This window comes from Vipera ursinii, assembly GCF_947247035.1.
Source record: "Vipera ursinii genome assembly, chromosome: 6".
Lineage (NCBI taxonomy): Eukaryota > Metazoa > Chordata > Lepidosauria > Squamata > Viperidae > Vipera > Vipera ursinii.
In genome coordinates this window covers 142417-160110 of record NC_139515.1, presented here as the reverse complement: position 1 = coordinate 160110, position 17694 = coordinate 142417, and the positions used below count along the sequence as shown (strand labels likewise).

Genomic DNA, 17694 nt, shown 5'->3' with positions numbered 1-17694 from the left:
GAAGCTTTTCTGGTAACATCTAGATGTTTAAACCAGTGTTATTCAACCTTGGCAACTTTAAGATATGTAGACCTTAACTCCCAGAATTCCCCAGCCAGCCATGCTAGCTGGATAATTCTGGGAGTTGAGAAGTCCACGTCTTAAAGTTGTTATGGTTGATAAATACTAGTCTAGGAGGAATGAACTCAAAACTGACATGGTAAATGGTGTGACTCCTCCCAACAACAACTTTGCTCTTCTGGGGATACAGAGCAGCATTCAGCCTTTTTAACTTCTGAAGTAAAAAATGTTAAAGGTTAATCTCAGATTCCACAGATTAAATCTCCCTATACATTTTAAGCCTTTTTACAAACAGCATGCAACAGTTCTTCTGCAGTTCAACATGCTGCTGCTTCATCTGAGAAAGTTTTCTTATTTGCACAACTTACCCAGTTCTTTGTTAGGACCGTCAACAATCCCAGCATCCGAGTTTTCATGCCCTTCGACACAGCAAGCTCTGAACACCAGTCCACACTGATAACCCATTAAGAGACTCTGTTCACAGCTATTGCCTTGTTTCTGGGCCTCTTTCCCCAAGAAGCAGCAGTGACAACATTTCTGTGTAGCGGAAATTAATTTATGTTATTGCAGCCTTCAAACACACTTTTCTATGCTATCTTTTGGGGTTAATCCAGGGTTTCCCAACCTTGTTAACTTTAAGATGTATGGACTTCAACTCCCAGAATACTCCAGCCAGAATGTCTTATAGTTGCAACATCACTGAAAACATTTGAATGTTTAAAAGTTTTGGATAACAACTACAGTACTCAGTTGCAAGCCCCAAAGGATATCTCAAGTGTGAACATCCTAGAAGTGTTTGGAGATTGAAATGTTTCTATGAAATCCAGAATATGTAACCTGTTTTGAATTTGGGACATTTAATCTCTGAACATATTCAGAATTCTCAGCAGCATAACTCCAATCTATAATTGCAGTATTAAAAGAACATTGCCTTGGTTAAGACAATATAACAAGTAAAGGCAGGAAGGGAAAACAAATTTAAAATAGTAAGGATCAAACATGGAGCAATTAGAAGCAATTAGAAGAAAAGTCTTCAAGACCCATTAATAGGTCAACTCTTGACAAGTGGGTTTTCCAAACAGTCAGCTGTTCCATTTTTAAGCTCACCTGCTCCCTAATCTGAATCAAGTCTGCCCATATTATCTGAATTATTTTGGAAAGATGCCACTGAACTTATTAAATATCTCATTTGACAATTCTAGATTAAATACAACCTAGGAACCCTTCCTCATTATTGAGCTACAGAAAATTCAGGTTTTCAACATCCCTGAATAAACCATGCATTTCACAGCAATATCCTGGAGAAATTATGCCCAATTTGGCAAGATTTTTTTTAACAATTCATTTACAGTTACTTCACTGGAATCCCATCCAGGTGCCAAAAAAAGGCAAAAAACACAGAATCCTCACCCTTTCCTGCCCACTTCCTCTAGATTCACATTTTATATTTTTATATCCATCTATTAATTTGATATGCTGTCTTTAGGATAATAGTCTATCACAATATTTTTTCGTTTCTAACACCAAACATTTCGTACAGGAGTTGGTAACTTCCGCACCTGGCACCGTGGTCCATTGTGAGGTATCCACGGTCTCCGTCAGGTAAAGGCCATCATAAAAAGTGGCCCCAGGGAGAGGATTCCCCTGGTCTGAAGGCCACGATGCAGAATTAAGTACAGGCAACGGCGGCAGAACAATCCCCAGCAGCGCAGCAAACCATCTTTTAAGGGTTTCACAGGAGGCCCTGAGAGCGCCCCACACCTTCCATTCCCCTTCGCCCATCTCCTGGCTAGGACACCTCAGAGAACCACCTCCCGGGGACCACAAACTCTAGGACCACGGCGAGAAATCTACTGAAGCGGACCAGCAGCCTTCAGCACTCTGATTACAGAGAAGAATTGGAAATTGCTAGGCAACCATTTCACTATCCCCTCCGGCGTTTCACCTTGATGATCTTGTCCTCACAGGTGGCGTTCTGCCTGGGCGAGTCGCAGTCTTCCTGCTTGCTGGCAAGGGCCATCCCGGTCGTGCAATGCAGCACCTCCAGCTGGCTGAGGCAGCACTCTTCCTGGGCTATCCTGCAAAGGGAAGCAGGCGGAAGAAGCCCTGAAACGGCTGCTACGGTAGGATCGCACGACACACTTGCCAAAACATAGAAAAAGTTGCCAGAACATCAAAATATGCAACTCTGAAAACAGTAAAGAGCAACCAAAACAAGATTTTCCCAGAAGGGTCTGACTCGCCTGCTGGAACCAAAGTTGGATTAGGCAAAGAGGCTGGATTTGTAATGGAAGAGGGCTAAGCAAGGGGCTCTTGGGGAACGGATGCAATCTGGGAAACGGACACAAGGGGGCAGGATGTGGGCAATTTGTCTGAGCTTGGAAGATAAGCAGGATTGGACCTGGTTCATACTTGGATGGGAGATTACCAGCCTATCCTAAGACTTAGACTTGTCTGGAAAGTAAAAATAAAAATAATGGCAAGCTATTTCCATATTGCTGCTAAAATAAATCACACAGATGTTCAAAAATTACAGAGGCGTGCCAATGAAAATCTCAGGAAGTCAGCTTGACGTAGGCAGTGCAATAATTAAGGCACCAGACTAGAAAGCAGAAGACGGTGAGTTTGAGTGCTGCCTGAAGCAAGAAAGCCAGCTGGGTGACTTTGGGCCAGTCACTCTCTCTCAGCCCAACCCCACCTCACAGGGCTGTTGTTGTAGGGAAAATAGAAGAAGAAAGGAATATCAGGTATGTTCACTGCCTTGAGTTATTTATCAAAACAATATAGAAAAAGGACCACCTGCTGCCGGCTTCAACTCCCCTCCGCCCTGTGCGTTCCCACAGAGAGGGCCTCCTCAGGGTGCCTCCGGTCAGGGAATGCCGACTGGCGGCCCCCAGGGGGAGAGCCTTCTCTGTGGGTGCCCCGGCTTTGTGGAACCAACTGCCGGTGGAGCTCCGGACGGCATCGGACCTCCGAACTTTCCGTCGTGGCCTGAAGACCCATTTGTTTGAATTGGCTGGTCTGGCCTGATGGGGGAGCTGGGTTTTAAATTGTCATTTTAGATTGCATTATTGTTTTTTTAATTTGGGCACTGATTTAATCTTTGTTTTAACTTTTGTATAGTACTGTATTTTTATTTATATGCCCTGTGAACCGCCCTGAGTCCCCAGGGAGAAGGGCGGTATATAAATTAAATAAAACGTAAACGTAAACGTAAACTGGATGATGCCACCCCTTAGCAGCCAAACACTCGGCCGTCTACCTGCATTCCTTGGAGTCCAGACCGGAAGAGAGAAGCCTGCAGTCTTTCTTCTGACTGGCCCATTCATAGCCACGCGAGCAGCAGGTCTCCACCGATGAGTCTGCAGGGGGGGGAGGGGGGGAGAATGCGTCGCTTGCAGCCTCAGAAAGCAGCACTGACAAAGTCCAGTTCCAAGTCATTCACTTCCATGGGATGCAAAGAAGCTCTTGGACCACCTTGCTTATTCCCCTGCAGAGGACTTGCCCTAGGCTCCTGCTCCATACCCCCCCCCATTTTATTTTATCTCCTGATTCTCTCCTTGGATTGCACCCCTTGCCTCCGTCGATCACACCTGCAGGCACCCGTGCCCATCTATATTTTGGGGCGGATATAATTACATGTGCATTCAGACATACATTTTACAACTGGATGTAGATACGTTTACATACACAGATGTACAATGTAAAATGTAGATTTCCTTAACTATAGATAGGAGGGAAGGGACTCCTTGCACTTCCAGCTGCAGGAAGGGCCACCTGGCCGCATGGTCAAGACTCAGACATCAGTGGCCACCTCCGCAGGATGTGGGGCTGCCGTCTGCAACCTTCCCAGCCGGCTTCCAACAACCAAACTCAACTGGGGGGAGGGGTTAACAACCATAGCAAAAATGTTTGTAAAATCAGACACAACTGCCTCAATGACCACCTCGCTTAGCAACAGAAATTCCAGCTCCAGTTGTGGTTAAACCTCAGAAACTATCTGTGAAATGTGGAGTTTCGTAGTGATAAGCCTGTTGCGTCTGCAACAAGAATGGATCCAGACAGCAAACCCATCTGAAACGTGTTTCTTGCTCCTCGCTAATTTCTTCTCAACCAGCCCAGAATTCTGCTGGAAATCAGCTCCGGAGAAGAAAGACGGTCCAGATAGAGAGACTCCTTTGACCCAGGCAGATATAATCACACCCCAAGGGCAATCTTGAGTATCGTATTGAACTTTCAGCATTCTCCCTTTCGGTAGCTGACATTTTAGAGGGTCAAACGTTTAAGATTTACTTTTAATTTGGGATTAGCAAACTATGTGCATCCCACACACGGTGATTTATTTAATACTTCCTATTAGACAAACCAGGGCTTGGTGTCACCTAGCCAGAATGTCCCGTCCGCTAAGCCTTGGAACGATTGCTAAGAGCCTCTGGAATCAATTTCAGTTTCAAAAAAGTGGGGGGAAATATTTAAAACAATAATTACAGTGGCCAAGAAAGTAATACTGCACAGTGATAACTTCTGAATCCAATTAGACAATGTGCTAACTGGGGGATTTTGAGAGTTGAAATCTACATATCTTAAAGTTGCAGAAGTTGAAGAACGCTGAATTAAATCAAAGGATGCAAAGATAACAAGCTGATGATGCATGGGGCGGGGACTGTAAAAAAAGGTAAAAAGGACAGACATTCCATCTTGCAGCCACATTTCACACATGCAGACGCACATGGACTGCCTTAATAACACAATAGAAATTCCTGTGAAACCATAACAAATGGAATATATTCATAATTTTTAAAGACAGATGCAAAAGCATATACGTATATATATACGTATACTGTATGTGTGTATATATATATATATATATATATATATATATATATATATATATGTATATGTATGTATACACACACACATATACATATATACACACACGCACACACACACACACAGATATATATGGGACGCGGTGGCTCAGTGGGTTAGGACGCTGAGCTTGTCGATCAGAAGGTCGGTAGTTTGGCGGGTCGAATCCCAAGTGCTGCGTAACAGAGTGAGCGCCTGTTACTCGTCCCAGCTTCTGCCAACCTAGCAGTTCGAAAGCACGTTAAAATGCAAGTAGAAAAATAGGGACCACGACGGTGGGAAGGTAACAGAGTTCCGTGCGCCTTTGGCGTCTAGTCATGCTGGCCACATGACCACGGTGACGTCCTCGGACAAGCGCTGGCTCTTCGGCTTTGAAACGGAGATGAGCACCGGCCCCTAGAGTCAGAAACGACTAGCACGCGTGTGCGGGGGAACCTTTACCTTTTTTTATACACACACACACACACAAACACACACAAAGGTGCTTTTTCAAAAGGCAACTGGACTTGTTTTTCTTTGAAGACGTTTCGCTTTTCATCCAAGAAGCTTCTTCAGCTCTGACTGGATGGCAGGGAATGGAAGGATTTATACTCCTTGCAGACAGGTGTTCATTTGCATTCTTTTACGGAGTCCTTGAGGCCACTTGGAGGTTCACCTGTGTCCTGAAGGTCACTGAATGGTGCAAATGGGTGTGGAGCCTTCTTGGAACTGCTGAAAGGACCGTGTTGTAGACTGGAGGGAGATGATGTCGTATCCCTCCCCCTCTGTTGAGAGAGGGCTGTTCAATTTTGACATAGATGGCCTCTTTGATGTAGGTTGTTATCAAGTCTTTGCCTTCAAGTCTTTCTGTTGATCTCTTTCTGTTTTTGCCTATTTTTATCCCATTTTATCAGTTAATCTCTTAATGTTTGCTAATGTTCAATAAACAGACATCCAGCAAGGTTTACCAGCTAAACTAAGCAATGTCCTTCCTCTGAGCTGATCTGGATGCAGGGATTGGCTGAGCGCGCACTGGGTAAAACTAAATTGCAAATTACCCATTGGAGTTTTCTAACTCTATTTACCTGAACCAGTGAGATTTACAGATACAGCTGATCACTTCTGGGTTTGGCTGTCTTTTTTGGAGAAGGTTTGACGAGCGCCAGCTCACAAAAAGTGGTCTAAATAATTTGCAATAGGTGGGCTTATACGCAATAGGCAAGAGAGGAATTATAAACTATTGGAGGTTTTTAAAAATATGGCAGTTTAACAAGAAACTTGAAACCCTGTAGTGTCTGGAGAAAATTCAGTTGGCAGCAATTCACTATTGGTTTAAGGGATCCAAGAAATAACTTAATAACTTAAATCAACTCGATGGCTGGGATAAAACAGCCATCAAGTCAGCACGATCTTCCATTATTCTTGGATACAAGATTCTGGGACAGCTCTGGTTATGAATCAGAGGTCAAAATGGATTAGCTGATGAGGAATTGTGGTCTAGACTGTGATAAAAATCTAGACTTGGGAAAGAGTAGAGAGATCTGTTTTGCAACACCCTCAGGCAAGCCAATGACTTCACAGCCCTGTATTATATAGTCCTGAACCCATCCAAGAAGAATTAAAAATAGATTTAAATATGGCTCCAGATAAGCTACCTCCTGCCACTATACACCCAAACCTTTTTGCCAGTTATTATAAATTATTATTATTGCCATCTCCCATTAGTAGAAGGAGAATCCTGGCAAAATTGTCTAATGTCACCTTGAACTTTTAAATAGATACAACCCAGAAAACAATGCGCAGAAAATGGGAAAAGTAGAGAAACAACTATCTTGTAAAATACTTATTGTCTTCTGATATTTGTCCAAGCCTTCATATACTCCTTTTAGAGCCCTTCCGCCTTTTTTGAGAGGAGAAAAGCAATCATGCCCTATTAAGACCTGGCTTATTTTAATGAGATGCTCCTTCTCTCAACCTCTATGTAGAGTTTCTCTTATGTTAAGGTCTCTGCAATGATCCAGTGTTGCCGATCCAGTGATTGTGTGTCTTCCACGCCACGCATGGGTTGGGTTTTATTTTTATTTATTATCATCTCCCCTATAAGGTGACTCTGTGGTGGCTTCTGCTCTCCTTCATTCATGACCACAGAACCCTGGGTTTAGCAGATGTGTTATGTATGGGGTTTTTAGCAACAGCTCGACAATTACCACCAGGTGGCGGTGTACCGTTACCGTACTGGCTGGTTAGCTTCCGGCGGGAGATTCGGATGAATGGATTGGCCGACAGTGTACCTGGCAAGGTATACAAGGGGTACAGGTAACCCCCTTTGTTCAGTTCGGTGCTACCCACAATAAAGAGCTGATGCTGTACTCTTCTGCCTGCTGTCTGCCATGCGGCCCAGAACCCACTACACAATAGTGGCGACGAAGGTGGGATGCTGCTTCACTCAGAGCTGAAATCACTAGCTGGAATCACTAGCTGAAGTCACTAGGGAAAGGAGGAGAAGAGCATCTTTCTCCGACTCCCTTCTATTGAAGCAGCATCCACAGGACTGAACACAGCATGGCAAAACTTGGTCAGATCCGCAAATTCGACGTCAGCCATCCCGAACGCTGGGAATTGCATCTGGGCCAGGTCGAGGGATACCTGATGGTCAACTGGATCACTGAAGACCGTTTTAAAGCAGCAGCCCTGCTGTGCGTCAGTGGGCCAGCCGTTTATGATATAGCTGTTGGGCTGTGCTCACCGGCAGCTATTGGAACTGTTTCCTACAACGATCTCATGGCTAAACTAAACAAGCACTTCATGCCACGGAGGTCCGAACTGTTCTGGCGTTACAAGTTTGTCCAGCGGGTTTTAGTTATCGGGTGAACCAACAGCCGACTTTATAGCGGCTATGTGACAAGCCGCCCGTCTCTGTAAGTTTCCCGATTTAGAAGAGCGGCTTCGTGACCAGATCGTTTTTGATCTAAGTGAGAAGCGGCTGTGGCAGAAATTGCTCGTGAAGCCGACCATGAATCTCCAAGAGGTGCTGGACGAGGTCCTGGCATATGAGGCGGCCAGCAACTCAGGCCAGACCACTCACCGACCCAGCAGCAGCTCTGGGGGATCAGTCCACCATGAGAGCGCTGTGTACGGCGGAGATGACGAAGATGAAGCGGCTGAAATAAACACGGTACACCGGAGGCCGGACAATCAACAAAACCAACAGCGCGGAGACCAGGGGGCCCATCGGAGGCCAACACTATGGCAAAAATACACTGGAGGGTTCGGCGCCAAAACTGCCTCCGGAGGAGAAGTGACCAGTCCCAAGTGTGCCAACTGCGAAGGAAACCATGCAAGGGCGGCCTGCAGATTTCGCTCGGCTAAGTGCTGGGTCTGCGGGAAAACAGGCCACATCGCAGTGGTCTGTCGGAGTTGTTCCCAGGACGAGGATGCGTTGCCGAAAGGTACTGGAAAACCCCTAGTGATCGCCTCAAATTCCTTCGTGCATCTGAGAGCCGTATTCCACACTGGGGTCCATCGGTTGCTCACCCCCAAAATTAAATTAGAGGTCCATTTGCAAGGTGTGCCTTGCAAGATGGAGCTCGACTCTGGGTCTGCCATCTCTATAATTTCTTATGAGATGTTTAAACAAGTGTGTGGCTGGAGCAAGCAGTGGGCACAATTAAGACTGACCAGTCTTAAACTAACTGATTTTCAAAACGCACCCGTTAAAATTAAGGGGGAGGCCACCCTGTCGGTGGGGTTCAGAGAATTCTGTGGGCACTTGGACATCTTAGTAGTCGAGGGCCGGAGGATTAGCCTAGTGGGGCTGGACTGGTTTGGGGCTGTGGGCATAAGGATCTCTGGGATCCATAGCACCCAGGTCAAGAGCCTCGAATCCGTCTGCAAAACGTTTGCAGATGTATTCGATGGCAAGTTAGGAAGGTACACCGGGCCACCCATTAAATTCAAATTGAAGCCCAACATCATGCCCGTTAGAATTAAACCCCAGAGAGTCCCCTTCACTCTCAAACACAAAATTGAGAACGAATTAGATAGGCTAGTGGAACAAGGGGTGTTAAAGTCAGTAGAAGGGGGAGAGTGGGAGACTCCTATAATCACCCCACTGAAGGCTAACGGAGAGGTGGGGATCTGCGCTGACTGTAAGTGCTCTGTGAACTGGGCCCTGAATCCGCACGCTTACCCGGTTCCGATGGTCAGCCATGTCCTCGCCTCTCTCCAGGGCGGTGCCATCTTTGCGAAGCTGGATCTCGCGCAGGCGTACCAGCAGCTCCCGGTTACCAGGGAGACGGCAGACGCCCAAACCATAGTAATGCACAGAGGAGCTTTCAGAGTTAACCATTTGCAATTCGGTGTCTCTGTAGCTCCAAGAATTTTTCAGGAGGTGATGGAGAAGACTCTGAAGGGCATTCCGGGAGTGTGCCCTTACTTTGATGATGTCCTCATCGCTGGAAGCTCTGAGGAGGTATTGGCTGAGAGACTGCAGGCTGTTTTAAGCAGATTCTGCTCTGCAGGGCTCAAACTCAAAAAAGACAAGTGCAGCATTGGGGTGACATCCACAGAATTCCTAGGGTTCAGGATTGATGCCAGGGGAATCCACCCTGCAGAATCCAAGGTAAGGGCAATAAAAATGGCCCCTACCCCTAAAAACAAGGGGGAACTGCAAGCATTCTTGGGGCTCCTTAATTTTTACCACTCATTCCTCCCACACAAAGCAGCCATAGCAGAGCCTCTGCACAGGCTCCTGGACAAGAAGGCTGCATGGAACTGGACCAAGATCCACGACAAGAGTTTTTAAAACCTTATCTATGTTTCCTGGTAAAATACATGGGAAAATCACATTGGAGGAAAATTCTACTTAGGGTCTCCTCCTGAGCAGGGGGTTGGACTAGAAGACCTCCAAGGTCCCTCCCAATCCTGTTGTTTTATGTTTTGTGTTCTCTTCTTCTCACCTCCCAATATCCCTACGAATTAGTCGGAGCTGCTTGCGCATACTCTACCTTCTTCTTGTTTTGGACTTAATCTACGTTTTTTCCTTCTCACTTTGGTAACAAATCTGATCTAGCTCTATCCAAATCACTTCCTTTTCCCTCTACATCTCTGAGAGAAGCTTGAATATCAATTACACAGGAAAAGAACATCTCGAGGCTACGGAATGAACTCCCAAAGAGCCTTGGTGGAGCAGTGGGCGAATGCCTCCTTAAGTAACACCAGCTGCCTGCAATTAGTGCAGGTTCGCCTCCCACCAGGCTCAAGGTTGACTCAGCCTTCCATCCTTCCGAGGTAGGTAAAATGAGGACCCAGATTGTTGGGGGCAATTAAGCTAACTTTGTAATAATGCCGCTGGGGGAGGAAGGCGAAAGGCCTAACAAGCAGGCATATACATAGAATGAAGGCTACTGCTAAGCTTGTAAGCCGCCCTGAGTCTTCGGAGAAGGGCGGGATATAAATGGAAATAAAATAAATAAATAAATAAATGTGTTTGACTCAGGCTCTGCCACAATTTTAGAAATGGTTAAAATCTTTCACGCCATTTTTCACTGCTAATGATTGAGGTCAATTGTATTTTGAAATTCAATTAATTTGCAGTAAATGTTCAATAGATTATATGATGCAACCAGACCTGAAACTAGTTCTTTTTACAGAAAAATGGAGTGAACAGTTGCAAATTACACAACCAATGAAAAACTACAGGAACAATAGTTTTAGAAGAGAGTACAGTAGAGGAATTTGTGTACTTTTTGAAAATATTTCCTAAAAATAGGAAAACAGATGGAAAAATTTTAAGCAGTGGAAATGTTGGGACAAAGGTAGTAGGTGGTATGTGGTCTGGGGCAAGGAATGTCTGCCAAAAGTTATATGGAACTGGAAACGCTATATGTCAGGAAAAACATCAAAGTAAATTGAACGCAGTGGGAATGAGTTACTTAAGAAGGGGCGTGTGGGGGTAAACAAGGAGAAATTGATTCAAGAATGAATGAGCGCCAAATGGTTGTGAGATAGATATAAAAGTGGAGGATAAAAAGGAATTTTAGGGTCATTTGGTCATGGAGAGTGAATAAATTGCAAAACAAATATATGAAGGAAGCATGACCGGGCTGAGAGGAAAAGAAAGACAAGAAAATCATATCTGTTAAGGAATCAATGTGATGCTGAAAATGTGAGAAGTTGAAAGAACAAAGGCGGGGGGGGGGGAGGCACAGCACATGGAAGAAGGTCCAGGAAGATTAGGAATGGTATGATTGTAAATCAGTTCTACTTATATTGATGTATCTGGTTATTTCTTACTTCTTCTGCATAACTTTAAAGAAAAGTGGAGTGGACCCTGTGTGGATATGGACACAGGGGTACAGGCTTTGTTCTCTCTGTGAAGGATGGATGCAGATCACTTCGCTGATAACAAAGATGAAGAATAAATGCTATCATTTTCAAATGTAGCCTTACACCCAACAGAACTATACTTTAGGTAAAAATTGTGGATGGGAGACTTGGCAGATAGCATTCTCTTTCCTAATCTTTTTTGATAACACAGTCTACGGAAACGTTAAAGATTGCTGAAGGTTTTTATTTAGTCTATGCTCTTTTCTTCACCCAGCTTGGAAAAACAATAGGTCACCAATTTCTTTAGGCACTCCAAGACAAATACAAGAAACCTATTATACAATTTATTACTGTAATTAATGTATAACTAACCTTTGCCATTAAATGTCTATGTGCACACACACAAATGCACATTTGCACAAGGTTTTGGATTTATTTTCTGCTGCTAACAACCTGACTTGCTGAGCTCAAGGCACAGGTTTCCAGTTTCTTAATGCTACTACCAATTTGGCTATACTATAGACCCAGACGCAATGGAGGCCAGCCAAAGAATGAATTTTGCACGCACCCGTCCAAACTTATGCAACGTGAGAGCACCTTTTGTTTTTGTTTTTTCGTTTTGTTTTGGAATTAAACCAAAAGTACACCTCACAGCTACCACAAAGTATTTTTTTTAAAAAAAAATGTCCTGAAAGTAAGAATTACGTTCCTTCCTTTCTACTGGAAAAAAAAGAACGGCTGGAATAGGAGCACATGCAGAGACACACCCTCCTTTCAAAGGGAGAACTGCAATGTTGGTGAATGGGCAAATTCACCCAGACCCCACGCAGAGTTACAGAAAAGTCATTCAATGCCAGTGGAAGGCAATTGAAAAGACCAGGAGAGAAGAGGAATCATGCAGAGCTACAGTAGACAAAACTCCTGTTTAAACACAAGCACGCTCTGGACTCACAGAAATCTGGGGGTAGAATTGACCCCAATGCAGCTGAGTTTCTGTTTTTTGGTCAGGCTTCAAGAATCAGGACCACACATGAAGTTCCAATGAAGGTGATTTATTGCTCATGCCTTTGCACAAGAATCTAGCCAACTAATAGTCAGCACTAAATTGGCATTAGATAAGGGCCAATGGAATTCAAGGGACTTAGACCATTTGTGGCTGTGTACAGATTCTAGGCTGATTCCTCTCTAGATCTACCCCACTGTGATCTGCTTCTCCTTCTCCTACAATTATTACACTACCTCCCTTTCCTATTCACTAGAGTTTTCTGAAATTTGGATTTGTTCATCGGAATGCAAATAATAAATTTACAAGATAATCTAGCAAATATCTATGCACATTGCTTGTGAGTAGGTGTATGTGTCTGTGCATATAAATATACTCAAACAGAGTTATTGTTGCCCTTTTACTACAGTATATTCGGTACTGACAATTTCAATCACAATTTTATAACTTCAATAGTATGAATTGGTACTTTCTTGCACACCTCTGAGTGATAGATACATAGAAGTATTCAACTTGCAACCATTCGTTTAGCAACTGTTTGAAGTTACAATGGTACTGAAAAAGTGACTTATGACGTGGGCTGACATTAACTTTCTGTCCCACTGGTTTCTCCAGCTGCCATGGAAAACATGCAGTCAGTATCAAGAGGAACATTTTGCCTGCCTTATCTAATAGTTGACAGCTGCTCATTCTTATGGACAGGGAAGCTGTTGTTTTTGAAGTGCCCCAACTATTCTAGTGTCAGAGTTTGCAAGCAGGGAGTGACTATTCATCGAACTGGAAGCAGATGCCCTAGCCCAATCCCTGCTCAATACATCAATTTCAGAAAATATAAATCTGTCAAATATCCATAACTAGGGTTATGTGATATTATTCCCACAATAACCCATATTAGAAGTTACTAAAAGCTGACACCAATCTGATGCCACAACAATGCCTTTATTTATTTAAAATTATAATAAACAAATTCATATTTCAGAGGCTTTAGAGTTTCACAGACAGAATTAGCCTAAGGAGGACCATAGAAATAACAGACTGATCGGTTAATTACACACTGGGCAGGAACAGATTGCAAGAGTGTGCTCGCAAGGACTTGGATAGACTTTCTACAATTAATAGGAGCCAGAACCGGTTTACTATAAACAAATTGCAGCAGACCAACTCATCTCCTTACCAATGTTTCTCTATTTTGACAACTTTAAGATGGGTGGAATCAACTCCCAGAAGCAACTGGAATTTTTTTTTTCATTTATTTGTAAACTGCCTTTATTATTTGCAAATAACTCAAGGCAGTGAATATACCCAACATACCTTCCTCCTATTTCCCCACAACAACTCTGTGAGGCGAGTTGGGCTGAGACTGAGTGACTGTCCCAAAGTCACCCAGCTGACTTTCATGGCTAAGCCAGGACTTGAACTCATGGCCTCTTGCTTTCTATTCTGGTGCCTTAACCACTAGGCCAAACTGAAGTTGAAGTCCACATATCTTAAAGTTGCCAAGGTTGAAAAACACTGATTCTTGCTTGGATAGAGTTACTAGCTGAGTAGCTCAGGTGAATGCCACAGAAGCTGGAACCCCCCAAAAAAGATTTCATTCAACACAGAATCTCATGGTGGTCTCCTGTTGAAATGTTGGCTGTTAGGTAGACTTACAACTGGGTGAATTATGGCAGCTGAAGAAGGCTCCCTGAATGGAGGGCTAGTCACTGAACTGGATGAGACATTAATGAAGTTTGCAGATCACCCAATGCAAAGCAAGCCACTGGTTGGCTAGGCCTCAAGAGGGACTAAGCAAGAGTTGGCTGCTCACTTCTCTATGTACATCTGGCCTAGATGTAAATTAAAGATGTACCTACCGGTATGTCTAACATTGCCGTTTTGCCGTCACAAGTTTGTTGCCCTTTGGCATGACCAAAAAAGGGGGGGAAAACACCTTAATCGTGGCAGATATCAGGTTTTCAAAATTTATACTAAAACATTGTACGCTAGTGTGGTTACGGGGGCATGAATTACAATGAGTTTAAAGAATGGAAGCCAAAGAAATGTCCTTGTTCTACTGGTTTTTCAAAATGCCACAACTGGCTATAAATTCTGGGTTGCGTTTTCTTTCCACATCATTGTTATTTCCACAACACTACACATTCTTAGTAAATGAGATTGATGAAAATGGAAGAGGCTGGCAACAGAATTCTAAACCAGCGTTTCTCAACCTTGGCAATTTTAAGATCCGCGATGGTGCAAGATGAATTCCTGGAGTTGAAACCCACTCGTCTTAAAAGTTGCCAAGATTGAGAAACGCTGTTCAGAGAAACACTAAGTCCTACAAATGTTCTTGAGGCCATTAGTCCCAATCTCAGAAGATCGCGATAAAATTCAAAGACGGCGGCTTTGTAACTACCCAGATTCTTGGCCCTAGTCTGAACACTGACTGAGGTCACTCTGCGATGGAGGAAAGTTCCTCTATACCTCCCTCAAGCCAGATCACGCTTGGGCGTTTTCCAGTTTGTACACAGATCTCAACTTCTGGATCGTGGAGAGAAAGACCCCCGTTTTCAGAACAAAGGAACAGATCCATGCTTCACCTCGCAAGTCAGAGCAAGGCCGTCCCCAGCCCGGCGCCCTCTGCACAAGCCGCCCTCCCCGTTCCCAGGCCCCTTCTTGCGGCTGCAAAACGAGGATTTGCAAAATAGGCCGTCAGTTGGGGGGGGGGAATCTCGGTAATATCAGTGCCAAAAGCACTTGAAAACTGCACCCGACCGGATCCCCTGGCTTCGCTTCAAGCCGCCACAAGGCTAGCAGACTAAACCAACTCTGCGGGGCGGGGACGGAGAAGGGATCTCGTCCCCCGAAGCCTGCCCATTTCCCCCAGCGGTCCAGGCCTGCGGGGATCCGCTCGTCCGCTAGAGGGCGGCAGGAGGGACTCACGCCTGGCTCTGCTGCCCTCCGGCGGCGGCGCGGCGTTTTGCGAGCCCGACGGGGCGGGGCGGCCTCTCGGCCGGGCGGCCCCGAGGATGCCGCTGCTCGGAGGTCCCGCTCGCGCGAGTTCCCGATTGCGAAGTGGGTCCCCGCCCGGCTTCTGCGCACCCAGCCCTGCCTCCCCGCCTCCCCGAAAGCCCGCGGCTCGTTGCAGCGCGGCGGCTCTGCCCGAAGCGTACCTTGTGCCCGGCCGGAGGGCAGCAGCAGGAGGAGGGCGAGGAGCAGCGGGCCCCAGGGCTGCCGGCAGCGCGAAGGGTCCATGCCTGGGGCGGGGCGGGGGGGTCGAAGAGAGGCCGTGGAAGCCAGAAAAGCGTCCCCCGCTGAAAGCTCCTCTCCCCTGCTCTCTCGCGCTGCCGGCGGCGCTTCCTCCTCCTCTTCTTGAATTCGTGGTTGTAATCCCTGGTTTCACAGGGGTCCGAACCGCCCTGGACCGGTTGAGAAGGGAGCCTGTAAAAGGATTCCCGACCGCCGCCCCCCAACACCACCCCCGCCGCTAAAAGTAATTGGGGAAAGAGTTCGTCCAACGCCCCCTCCCTCCCAATTTATCCCGCTTGCATAAGACTCAACGCCGTCTGGAGGCCGGCCCTTTCCTGAGTGGTATGCTGAATCCAGGGGTGGTCCTTCTCTCTTCCCCCCCCCTTAACCAAAAACCACCCACTCCCCCTCTTTTGACTTAGAAACTTTAGGAAACAAGGCAGGGGTTGCCGCGGCTTTCCTCTTTCGAACAGAATGGAAAAATGCCTAAATTTCAATACCATTCTTCACGCGCAAGAAACCCCAGAAAAATAAACCAGACAAAGAGAAAAAAAAAATTAAAGGGGAGAGTATCCATGTTGCAACTGGGGTGGTTAATGGTTTAATCTTTGGAAAGGAGCAACATCTAACACAAACTGCCAGTAGTAACAGAAGAAAAGTGAGTCACTTTTTGTCCCAATGAAAGCACATTCAGATCTGGTTTTATCTTAAACAAGACACCGCTCCATCGTGGTTCAAGCTGAGGATCATGGCTAAAGTCCTTCCATCTCCCTCTTCCGCTCCTTCAATAAGGAGGAGATAAGAGAGGTCAGATGTCACTTCAGGAATCATCCGGGTTTGCGCTGCTTGGCCACAGCCGGAGGGTGCATTCCATCTCCTGGGTCAACTCCTCTTCCAAACCTAAAGCACCTCAGTCCCAGGCAGGAGGTTTCATGCTAGTAAAGTTCCCTCCCCGGGATTAATAGGCCTTAAGGGGGCAGAAATGTGCAAGTGGCAATTTCTCCATTCCTATCTTAGTTTAGTACTTCAGTATGGAATTGCAAACAAGGCGAGCGTAAAATCATCAAGAAGTTAGCTAAACTCCAATGACTTCACTTGCAGGTAAGATATCTGTGTGTGTGTGTGTGTGTGTGTGTGTGTGTGTGTTTCCAAAAAGGCTTTACTAGGCCTATTGCAGCTTCCATTGAACAAGATGTTCAGAATCAACCCCTGACAACTTGTCTAGCCCAAATGCACTGCTTGGTTATCTTTTCCCGGCCCTTCCGAGGTATTTATGTCAGGCTGATTGGTGGGTAGTTTCCGGAATCCACTTTTTTCTTTCTTTTTCTTTCTTTCTTTCTTTTCTTTCTTTCTTTCTTTCTTTCTTTCTTTTTTTGTAGATTGCAACCACTCCAGGATGGTCCTGGCAATGAAGTCATTTGGAGTGAATAGGCATTCTCTTCCAATTTCTTGCCTGTTGTGACCTGCATTCCTATTCTGTCTCCTGTGGTGCGGCTTTTGGTAAGTTGGACTGTTTTTTTTTCCTTTTGCACGAAGACAGATGCAGAGAATGAATTAAAAACAGTTCTGCTTCTCCCCTGCTACTGGTTACTTCCTTGCCATCTTCTCCCATTAGTGGACCGATTGTTTCCTTGACTTTTTTTTTGTCTCGTACATATTGAAAGAAACTTTTTAAACGGCTTTAATGCAAAACGTTTGGACATCTGATTCAGCTCAGCAATCCAATCAGCAAACCATGTTTTATTTCTGTTTTGCTTGGCGCACAGAGCTCCTCTCCCCACTGCTTATTTACTATTCAGGCTGCTCCAAAACTCAGATTATTTGCTTTTAACTTGCTGACTTCTCCACTAACATTTCCAGGAATGGAGCCAAGTTTTGCTCAACTGCAGGTCCTGTTAGAAGCCTCTTTACCCTACCCAGTCAAAGGCATTGAACCTTGGTATCTGTGTATTACCTTTACTTTTCATTCTATTTCTATAGCTGTTGGACTCCTCCTATCACCGTTCTTCCGTAAACATCTTCTTCCTGTGCCTCTAGCCATAAACCCTTAACGTTAAAGATTAATAATAGGAACACAAAAAAGAAAAGAAGGCAGCGGGAAGGAGAAGTTTGGATAGTTTGCAAAAGTTCCAAGACAGATGTAGTTGTTCTTTGGGCGGCTAGTCACACCCCTAGCCAACTACTGATAACAAGGTATTTATTGCAGTTGTAAATCTCTCACCAAA

The 17694-nt window shown here is 45.2% G+C and overlaps 1 protein-coding gene across 1 annotated transcript in view; it reads right to left on the bottom strand.

Annotated features, from left to right (window-relative positions):
- FBLN1 (fibulin 1) overlaps nucleotides 1-15475 on the bottom strand; it is a gene marked incomplete at its 5' end in the record, with an annotated part of 47376 nt that extends 31901 nt beyond the window's left edge. The window contains 4 exons of the mRNA XM_083365203.1: nucleotides 429-597; nucleotides 2006-2138; nucleotides 3323-3422; nucleotides 15394-15475. Coding sequence (XP_083221329.1) covers nucleotides 429-597; nucleotides 2006-2138; nucleotides 3323-3422; nucleotides 15394-15475 — 484 coding nt within the window. The remainder of the gene's footprint in view (nucleotides 1-428; nucleotides 598-2005; nucleotides 2139-3322; nucleotides 3423-15393) is intronic.
- Nucleotides 15476-17694: the final 2219 nt, after the last annotated feature.